The sequence below is a fragment of the Diorhabda sublineata genome, chromosome 5, assembly GCF_026230105.1.
Source record: "Diorhabda sublineata isolate icDioSubl1.1 chromosome 5, icDioSubl1.1, whole genome shotgun sequence".
NCBI classification, from domain to species: domain Eukaryota; kingdom Metazoa; phylum Arthropoda; class Insecta; order Coleoptera; family Chrysomelidae; genus Diorhabda; species Diorhabda sublineata.
The window spans coordinates 3,828,459-3,839,503 of record NC_079478.1 but is presented as its reverse complement, the minus strand read 5'-3'; the positions used below and the strand labels follow the sequence as shown (position 1 = coordinate 3,839,503).

The 11,045-nt window shown below is 34.1% G+C and overlaps 2 protein-coding genes across 2 annotated transcripts in view; both read left to right on the top strand.

Annotated features, from left to right (window-relative positions):
- The first annotated feature begins 1,689 nt into the window (after positions 1-1,689).
- Positions 1,690-2,091, top strand: LOC130444367 (piggyBac transposable element-derived protein 2-like). Its single transcript, XM_056779460.1, has one exon. It carries the CDS (start codon positions 1,690-1,692, stop codon positions 2,089-2,091), a length of 402 nt encoding a protein of 133 aa, XP_056635438.1.
- Positions 2,092-3,746: 1,655 nt separating this feature from the next.
- The window catches only part of LOC130444044 (retinal homeobox protein Rx1), a 69,078-nt gene continuing 61,779 nt past the window's right edge, over positions 3,747-11,045 (top strand). Inside the window, exon 1 of the mRNA XM_056779014.1 lies at positions 3,747-3,933. Coding sequence (XP_056634992.1) covers positions 3,747-3,933 — 187 coding nt within the window. The remainder of the gene's footprint in view (positions 3,934-11,045) is intronic.

Here is an 11,045-nt window from a genome sequence, read left to right as displayed (position 1 = left end):
CATATTACGTACTCCATTTTTGATGCGCCCATCCTCCCTGCTCGAAATCTAATTTAAAAGTCATTTGTACTATGCAAGAATAATGTTAGCATCGTTAATAATAGTAATAATAATTTCATTAGGTAGTCAGAGTATAAAAGGAGATTACGCGACGCCCGGTCGTTTAAAAATAAATATGATAAACGCGTCTAAAGTAGGATTTTTATAATTTTTAGCACTTTATGGAAAAGAGCCAAGAAAACCAATTTTTCACGTTATATAAGGAAATTGCTCCAACATATAATTTAGTTACTTTATCTTAAAGCGCAAAATGTCTGCCGCTCCGGCGATGATCTCTTGTGAACTGTGATTTACAGGTACTGTTCCACAAACTCCACAATTTTTCTACGAATTCTCTTTTGATAACTGAATTAAGGAAATCCTATTTCTACGAATTCAAAATTATTTGAATCATAAATTTTTCCAAGAATTAATAACTGAATTGCGAATATATTGTATCTATAGGTACATTTAAACGCGTACGAGGGATGTATGAAAAGTATCCGATCTGAAAAAGAAGCAATACATTTCTCATAATCATTTCCATTTTCCAATATAATCTTCTTTCAAATCGCAGTCCAGCAATTCTCTTCCTTTTATCCCTCTTTAACCTTCTCAATTTTTCGAAATCATAGCTTCAGTTTTTCTTGTCAAAATAAGCGTTTGTATATGAGAAAAAATCTCCCTCTTGCAAGTGAAACTTCAAAAGTAAGAAGCAGGAAACAGTCGATGGGGGCCAGATCTGGTGAAGATACGTTGTTCTGATGGAATAGCACTTTATTTATCTTCCAAGTCTCATGTTCAACCTGAACAACGATTACCAAACTTTTCCCGCCGATGAAACCGTCTTTGATTTCTCCGAGGCAGGTTCGCTCTTCACAATCTATAGTCTTGACTGTTTTTCCTTTCAAGAACGTCGGGGTTGGAAGTTGATGTCGTTATAATTCCGCCAGAAGTGGATTATCAAACTGACGAGGAAGAATTTGGTGAAGTAGCTGCAAATCAGCCAGCAGATATTCCAGGTGAGGTAGAAATTCATCTCGATGGGTCCGATTTTGAAGACGAAGATGGCCTGCCACTGATGGAACTTCAAAATGTGCAACCAACTAATTCAATCGATAATTTGGATAGTATGCCACTGTTAGAGAGATGGCATCTTCTAAAGGGGAATCCTAATTGGACGCAAGTACCTACAGTATTAAAGATAGACAGCACAGATGGAGCCGAAGTTCGGTTAGAACAACTTCGACAAGATCTAAGAGGGCTGAATGCTGTACAGATTTTCGAAAAACTATTTGATGACGAAGTGGTCCAACATATTGTCGACCAAACCAACATTTATGCGGCATCTAAGAACAATCATAATTTTGTAACAACCAAAGAAGAGTTAAAAATTTTCGTTGGTGTACCATAAATTATCTCGTGAGCACCTTTATTGGAATCTTGATGAGGATGCTGGAGTATCATTTATTTCAAATGCAATTAGTCGAAACAGATTTACAGAAATAAAAAAATATTTACATTTAGCAGACAACAGAACACTAGATAATGAGGACAAAATGTACAAAATTCGGCCACTTATGAACATTCTCAATTCAAAGTTTCAACAATGGGGAATTCTTTATAATTTTTTTGTCTATAGACGAAGCAATGGTTAAATATTACGGTCATCACTCTGCGAAGCAATTTACAAGAGGTAAATCTGTTCGTTTCGGATACAAGGACTGGATGTTGTGTAGCTCGGATGAATTCTGTTATTTATTCGATACCTATTGTGGAGCTAAACCGACATCTGTTCAAGCACCAACTAAAATTAAAACCTCGCTTCCACTAGGTTCACCAGTGGTCCTTGATTTTGCGAAAATAATTGATGCCCCAAGTGATGATGTCCTATTTTTCGACAATCATTTTACAAGCCATGATCTTTTAAATGTACTTAGAAAGATTATAATACGAGCTACTGGAACTGTACGAGACAATCGTACAAAGAAAGGTCTTCTTGTACCCGCCAAGACAATAAAAAAAAAAAAGAGAAGACCGTGGTTTCTTTGATTTTCAATAAGATGAAAGAAACCAGCTTCTATTTGTTAGATGGAACGATAATAATGTAGTAACGATGGCTACAAACTATGATTCAGTCGAACCTTTAGCACCAACCACCAACAGGTGGGCGCCCATGCGGTGTTGATCTGTTGGTGGTGGTGGGTTCTCTTCACTCACATGAATAACGTAACTGTTGTAAATGCCTGGAGATTACATAAAATTATCTGCCCTAATGACAAAAGGGATCTTTTGCAATATGTTAGAAGTTTTACTCGTCGCTACATTCGATCCTATAATAAAGCTATACAAAGAAGATCTGCATCTAATAGACGTTCTGGTTCATTGCCAAGAAGTATTTTGGATCCGATTTAATATTTGTTTTCTGCTAAGGCACTAATGAGTTAAAATGTGTTTAACACGTGAAATAAATTCTGTGATTCGTTTTCTACATGAGTGATTCAATGGTTAGTACTTAAATGGTTCATACAATGAAAGACATGATCAAGTTTCCGATGAAGAACAGCTTGAGCAATAAATTTTCAATTAGTGCTCTTGCTATGGAATTGGCACTGATTCATGAAAGATTGAAAACTTTGTTCACGTTAGGTGCCAAAAAATCTTACTAAGCAACACAAAAAACCAACGGATGGGCAGGGCAGTTTTTGTTTGCAGATTTTGTTGTTCTAATAGTTACTGGGGATGAAACTTGATGATATTGCGACACCCTAGTAGGTAAACGGCAATCAATTTATTGGAGGCGCACTTCTATCCTAAGAAAGTTAAGCGTTAACAAGTCTTGATACCTCTATAATTCACGAGCATTGTTTTTTTTTAACCAGTAGGCATGAGGCCAAACAATCAATGCACATGTTTACTGTGACACCACTAAAAAATTGCGCTGCCTAATACAGAACAGGCTCTAAGGATTATTATCAAAGGATGTTGTTTTTTCAATGAAAATGCCCGACCTCAAACTGCGAAAATGACAAAAAAACTACAGGAATTTGACTGGGACGTGGTTGATTTCGCTCTCTTGCCACATGGTCGATCTAATTATCTGCTATTATAAAAATATTTTTGTTTAGTAAGCTGTAGAGTATTATATCAGCAGATTCTGAAGATTTTTTTTTTCTATATTGCGTTTAAAGCTATAGCTTTAGGAGTGAGTTTTTTTGAGCGTAAGTTTATAGGTAAGCATCGCTAATTTCTAAAGATCCAGTGATTCCATGTTATTTTCTATTCCTTTGGTAAACATCTGCTCGGATCTAATAGATAAACACCCAATACATGATTGTATGTATACAAATTCCGGTCAGGCTAATTAAACTAAGTCTAAAATAAACAATTACCCCAAACAAAATAAATCTCTGAAATTTGAGAGAACGAGTTAATAAATACGTTCATTGGTTAACCTCACTCAAAGACAAGTAGCAATAGGACTTTACTCAACTTAATTCTCGACTATTGACACCAATTTGAAGCTTTTACACCATAAAATCCACTGTACAAAGCTTATTAGAGCTGGCAGCCTCTCGGTCTACACTTGTAGACTCCATGATGGATGTTCGATAACTTTTATTGGTCGAACCAGGGTCGCCACACCTTTTCGCCCGCCCATTCGTTGTGCGGAGTTGCTGCCAACTTCAGTCGGTTGAAAGCGCGCGATGGACTCAGACCGTTGTGAAGATACTTCAAGTATTCTTGGCTACGGGCTAGACGTTAAACCAATAAGAATAGTCGCAAGCCCTCATACGGGGCCAAGGCATACTATAGATAACATTCTGGGACTTGTGAGAAAAGATGGTGATGTGTTAGAAAGATCACAAACTCCTGGAAACGGTGAAAGTGCTGGTAAGTCTTAACAAGCACGTGGATAATATATTAAATAATAATAATTTGAAAGTAGCACTAAAAAAAGGTTGAACGCACACCTAGCTATTAAATTTTTTGTTTTTTTCATGAAAAGTATGTCTTAAGTAATAATAAACATAAAATATTTTATATTAAAGTTTGTAGATACGAAAGTGTGAAATTGAAAGAGGAATAAAATACAACGCTTTCGGTACTGCTATGATCGGAAAATACTGAATAAACTAAAACGAGTATTGAAAATGTGTGGTGAGGGTATTTGTAATTTAAAAAAAATTACCTCTTTCGGTGTGTGCATTGTTTTCGTTAAAATTCTCAAAAATATAATAATTAAGTTCATTAAGTCAATAAGTGAGGTCATATTCATCTCATTTTAACACACATTAGATCGAATATTTCAAGCATGTTATTTCACTCACGTTTCAAGCACTAATTGAAGATATTTCGTTATTAAAAGGCAAATCCTTATCATTCTAAATACAGAAATGTTTCCGTTTCAAAAGATTTTTGTTATTGATTTCTTTCTATCATATACACAAAATTTTTTGAGCCGAAGCTGAAATACAACACAAATTCTGACAAAATTTTCAAAAACAAGAAAAAAACAAAATGAAAGTTTTATATATCGTGTAAAGATTTTTATATATTTTTTTGCATGAGTAAGCAACTAATTTTAGTAATAGAAAATAAATGGTGGATCCAATAAAATCCTTTCAATTCATATTAAAAGTAAATTTTCGTTATTCTACCGCTGGTAAATATAAAAAAAAATTGTTTCTACTCATTAAAATTATAAAACTCACTGTAATCGACGCGTTACTTAATTGATATTTAAATGTAACGCCTACCAATTTATAAGTCTATAAAAAACGTTTTACATCAGGTAGACTGGTGGCCCTCGAAGATGATGTATACAAATTTAAATCAATTAGGCTGAATTAACGATAAATGGACTACCGTGATTATCAACAGATAATTTGAAATACCAATGGGATGACTATCAAACTGATGAGCCACTTAATGGGCTCTGATCATATTCATCTAAGAAGAAAAAAGTTGAAATAGACTTGGAAGCCGTATACGTGACTTGTTGTATTAGAGTGAGAGTTTTGAAAATCATGCTTTCTTTATAGTGTATTTTTAAAAACCGGTGATAGGATTTCTCAACCTATACCCGATGAAGACAAATTATTCACTAAGTGTTTTAACTTTTCAAATCCACAGTCGCTGTGTGTAATCTTTGACGATGGATGTGAATTTGGCCAAATTAATTATCTAACCTTCGGTTTCACTATTAAATTTGGCCAAAAAATGTCAAAGATACTTGGGAGTATACACCGGGTGCATAAGAATGAAATTTTCGAAAATCGTAGTCAGACTTTAATGATAGCTCTTATCTAATACTTCTGGAGTGTATCCAACTCTGTTCCTTTTTCTTCTTCTTCTTTCTAGCATAGATGACCATATTAATAGGCTACTGCTTGTTCATTGCCATCAAGTCTAGCATTTTCGTCATCGTTCAGATGGTCTTTTTCCTGGGTTGTTTATTGTTTCTAACAAGTCTACTGTCTTCCATTCTTTTTATATGTTTGTTCCAGAATTATCTTCTCTGTTCCACTCAATGTTGTATCTTCAGTTACTAGAATATTTCCGCACTGTAGACATTATGAAAATGGAGTTGAAAGAAATTGTTAGTGAGCGCTACGAATCTTTGTTATGGTATTAAAAAATTTTTGCTTTACTGAATTGGCGAATTTCTAAAAAGATCTTTGATAAATCAAAAAAAGCCGCGTTGACGTAGGTGAACGCCCATGTAGAATTGTGCAAAGGGAATTGAAGAATCATGAAGAAACTACAAACCTCACTACTGGACAAAAGAAAGATGGCTACCCCGATCAATTACAGAAGTAGATTTGAGTTTGGACAATCTTCAGCACCAGATATCAAAGGAATGTACAGATTTGTATGTAAATAATCATCATGTTCCTTTAGTATTTTGTTTGTGATAGTAATACATTGAATTTTCATAAAAAAAATTGTTTTTGATTTTCAAATTAGTATTTACAATGTTATTCAAATCATTTGGGATGATATTAAGATAACAAGATGTAGGTAACACCTTGCACAATCTTGGTGCGGAAAAATTTAGGCATTGTTGATAAATCAAAATTTCGTTTCAGTTCCTTATCTAGTTGTAAGCTAAAATCTATTAGCTCTTGATAAATCTCTTTATTTATCGACTCCTTAGTTTCGTTATAGTAATTTAACTGCACGGCGAAAAGGAATTCAATTAATTGATTTATGTATATAATTGGTTTTGCCTCGAGTTACCTAAGTGGATATGTACCAAATTTCTTACGCCATTTATTATTTCGCTACCAAACCAAATTCAAGGAAAACAGAATAAAACTTGCACCGCATCTACAAATCCATTTGGTTTTTCTAAAGTATACAAACTTGGATTGAATTTTTTGGTTTGTTTCTGATACTCCCTTCTCTGCAGATTTTTATTAACTCGCTCTAATTCGTAGCAATTCAGAGCTGACCCAAACGTAATTTAATCACTGCTCATAGTAGAATTTATGCATACATCATTATTAATAAATTTTTTTAATTTCAATTATTAATAAGAAAAACTTGATTTTCCTACAGGTTAAAAATGTCTAATAATAGTTTTCTGCCTTTTTTTATTTAAATGAAATAATGAAATAATGAAATGAAATAACATGAAATAAAATATTCTCCAAAATAAATTGAAAATTATAATCCACTCAGCTTACAACGTTATAGTCCATTTTTATGAATCCGAGAGTAATAAAATGATGAATCATTCGTAATTTTATTCTTCATCATCATATGTTAGGACTTAGTCCTTAGTTTGCATCAATGGTTGCCTAGCTACAGCTGGAATGATGAAAACCAGCTTTCATACTATCTTGTAGATGGTCGTCCTGGTGGTCATCCTTTCCAATCCTTGCTAACCTGTCGTCTGACATTCTCTCCACGTGGTCTACCCATTCCCTTCGCCGATATCTCGCACAACTCAGTACATCCTGGATGTCATTTATCTCATTATTTTTCTTGTGGTCAAATAATGTGTGTCCCGCTATTGATCTCAGTATTATTAAAAACCGCTTAGTTATGGTTTCTCTGTTCTGGTCTCACGCAGGTCTTGTATATTCTGACTTTGATCCTGGTAGCTCCAGGTACCCTGATATTAATGACGCCTTTGTTGTTTGAGCTTTCACTTCATTCTTTGAATTCCTATTACTTGTTATGTTCGCTCCTAGATATTTGAATGTTCTACAACCTGATCTTATATTGCGAGTTTACATCTTTTCGGTTCTCTGGATACTGTGAAAGATTTGGTTTTCTTTGTTCAAATGTTATCTTCGTCTTCTGAAATGATCACTGCGTCTTCAGCATAACACACTATTTTTATTTCTTTGCTTCATATCCATTTTCCAGCTTGCTTTACCTCGTTTATAATCTCATCCATTATGATGATGAATAAGATCGGGCTGAAGCTGTCCCCTTGACAAATACTGGAACTCTATTGCTCAGTTTATTTTCCATTATGATATTTGTGTAATTATTGGTGTTCAAGTCTTCGATTACATTTATTATGTCGGCGTGAATCTTCCTTCTCTTCAGTAGAGTTGTTACATCCCGCAATCATACCCTATCAAATGCTTGGGTGAGATCGATGAAGCACTTATTGAACTCTCATTTCACTTTCAATTCCTATTTTTTTGTCATAAATAAATACAGAAATATTTTAAAAATTCATTATCTTCTTGATAAAATATTTTTAATTTATGGCCTACTTAAGCTGCCACTGGTTTACAGGAATCAGTGAATTAATAATTTTTCCCCAAATTAATGTATTGACATTTCCTGAACGTTAACCAGGTTTCATTATGAAGATGACTATGAAAACGTGTACAGTAAAATTTATTACAATTCCACAAAGTGTGGCGATAATATCAAACTTGTTCGTCATATTACGTGGTCGCGTCAGTGAAGTCACGACATAAATCATTTTCGTTTCCTTACAAACAAACTTTTCAATATGCTTTTAAGTAAAACAATTGATTATTTAATTAAGAACATCGATCCGGAGGCCGTTTTCGTGCATTTTAATTGCATTGCATTATTAATAAACACAACAGATTTGCGATAAGAGCGGTAGATGTTAATTGCTTTTTTGCATGCAGGTTTCTTTTTATATTAGCCTCAGAGTCCGTAGCTTGTTAATCCATGTACTACGTAATCGCCTTATTTGCCACAAACGGTGAAAATACAGTTCATTTCTACGTTTTCCCCAAAAAATTAAAGAAGTAGAAGTTTATTGAATACCACTTTAGTGCGAGTATTTTATTTGCTTTATAACCATGAGTGTAGTTTGGAAAAATTATGTTAGATCTGTACGGGTTACCTCGATCTGGGTTGTTCATAGTATACTCGGAGACGTAAGTCCGATTGTGTTACCATTTGGTTGTCACAACTTTTTCTACTGCCACTTCTTTGAAACTACATCGTCTTTTCGTCTTCTGCTATCAGTACAATTACCCATAGATCATTACAATGATCTCACCTAGTTTAGAATTCCATTTCTCTTTATGGTGTCCAGAGACTAACTCACGAATCCTGGTTGTTGCCTTGCTATCTATGTAGATTGTTGCGTTCCTGCACTTTTCATGAACAATTTGGTAGACTTTTCCATTCTATGAATTTCCTCATCCGATTTTCAGTTTGTGCGACTTCCGGATGTAAACGTTCTCTGGATACAAACTGTCTCCTTAGCGAACCATTCGTGAGGATTGAATTTTTGAATTCCTTTATGATTTTTAATCGATTTTCTTTTTGTACGAATGTTCACTTTTAACCTTTTCCTGAAATCCATGAAATAATCCATGGATACACTTTTTATGAACAATTCTATGTAGGTTGCAGATATAGGATCACTTCGGGTACTGCTTATGCAGTACTTTACGTAGATACGCTACTCTACACTTCCGTGTAGAATACTACTGAGCCATAGGTTATGATAGGACTCGTAATTGCTGCATACAATCAATATATTAACTTTGATTGTAGTCTCCATTTTTTCCTAAACATCTTCCTACATATATGGATAGTGTTGATTCCTCCTTTCATTTCTATTCCTTGAAAGTTTCAACCTAGTATGATTCCTGAGAAATTGTTAAGAAAAGTTCATGACCATTCACTTTTAATACCGTATTTCCTTGTGAACAGACTCGGTTCGGTCTTTTTAGAGCCAACCCCCTGTTTGTCATTTTCCGGTGATCTTATTCTATTCCTTTTTCATGATGTTGCTGATTGTTTGAGGGTCTCTACTCGAAATTCTTTCTTCTAGGGTTTGTAGAATCTTATTTCTAACTATTAACCACGATAAGTGTGAAATTATTTCACTTTTCACAATTTCCTAAATCTACTTCGATTTCTGTTTACATCATTAAAGACACCTAGACACGATTGGCTAAATTATACATTAACTGAGGCTTCTAAAAGGAAAAAACTTACTGAAAAACTTAAAAGAAGCTTTCGCATCCTCTAAGATAGATAACTTGGGTTAATCCAGCTTGTTTTCCTTCCAGGAGTCTACCATTAAGACACGTTCCTAATTTCTAGAAATATCCTAAAATCTCAATCATCTATTTTAGTATCATATTTATATCAGAAAAATTGAAATCGTTTTAATAATATCGGTAAATAACGACGGTTTTTATACAAAGAACTTTTTCATTTTCAATCATATTTAAGGTAAAGAATGAAATAAAATCGAATAATTCAATCGCCGAACAAACTCAAACAAGCAATTAAGCTTCCTTCATCCTATTTGTCAATTTTGTAAGCCTAAATATAATTCTTCGGCATGAGGAGTAGACGTCAATTTTGTGAGCTGTCAATATATGGAGGATAAAGAAGATTTCGAGGCTGACAACTTTTTTTCGAATTTTCCAGACTATTGTTATTTAGACTGGACCGTTCACATCGATAAATTATTACATTTTGCTGTTTCTGTTACTAGTAATCAATAAAACAAATCTAATCGAGAAGTTTTTGGAAAAATATTCAATAACTTCATCTAGTACATAGATTATTTGGAGACTTCTTGAAATCCAATGAAATGGATGCTTCAAGTAATGCTAATAAAAAAATCCTGATATCCATGATATACAAGCAAATTCAGAATTGATTTCTCTAACCAGAGAGTGAAAAAATTAGATCAAAAAATCAAAAACAGGGTTAAACTAGAAATTAGATGATGAAAATATAGCACAGTAGTTAGATATGAGTTCGACAATAATTTTCAAGAAAACTCCAGAAGATACAGAATTTAAAAGATCTGATCCTGCTGATTCCTGCTTCCAAATGTCTTTAAATGCTGGAGCCTAAACAAGACTAGCCATAGCTAGCGGAAAAACTAGTTACAACTATGGATGTCTGTACTAGTGCTATTGGGCAGTATGCTGCACCATATTCACAAGAAAACGGACGGTGTCTGAACTCGGCATGGGTCCTCCAACTGATTGTTTGACTAATATTTCGGATACTGGGTATATTAATTTAAAATTATCTGTAATATGACTACCGTTAAATCTTCGTCGGCCATGAAACTCACATCAAAAATCGTACATCAAGCAAAAATAAGAGATGACTATGTTCTAATTACTTACGCCTATGCTGCAGCTGCTTAACTGGCAGCTTCAAATTAACTTTTGAGGAAAATGAGCGAGATAATACTCTGGGATAGCTGTTACCAAGTGTCAAGTTGCATATTCAACTAAACCAATAGAAAGTAGCAGCAATTGGTAATGGAGTTAATGGAATAAGAAAATGTCGACGGATTTTTATTGTGCATTACAAACTCATAAAAGTTACATACAGCAATAGTCATATTCCATTATCTGGAGTTATCAAGAAGATCTAAACGCACTTTTGAGGAATTAATCTCTATAACCAGTGCAAAGGATGTCTGATAGAGACGGATAGATAGATGAGCTCAAAAATTACCATAACCTCAAAACCTGACGAGGAGAAATCGAAAACATGTTGTTAAGAGTTAT

Bases quoted from the DNA above. Each gene is read 5' to 3' on its own strand.
- LOC130444367 (XM_056779460.1), top strand. From the start codon at position 1,690: ATGGTTAAATATTACGGTCATCACTCTGCGAAGCAATTTACAAGAGGT.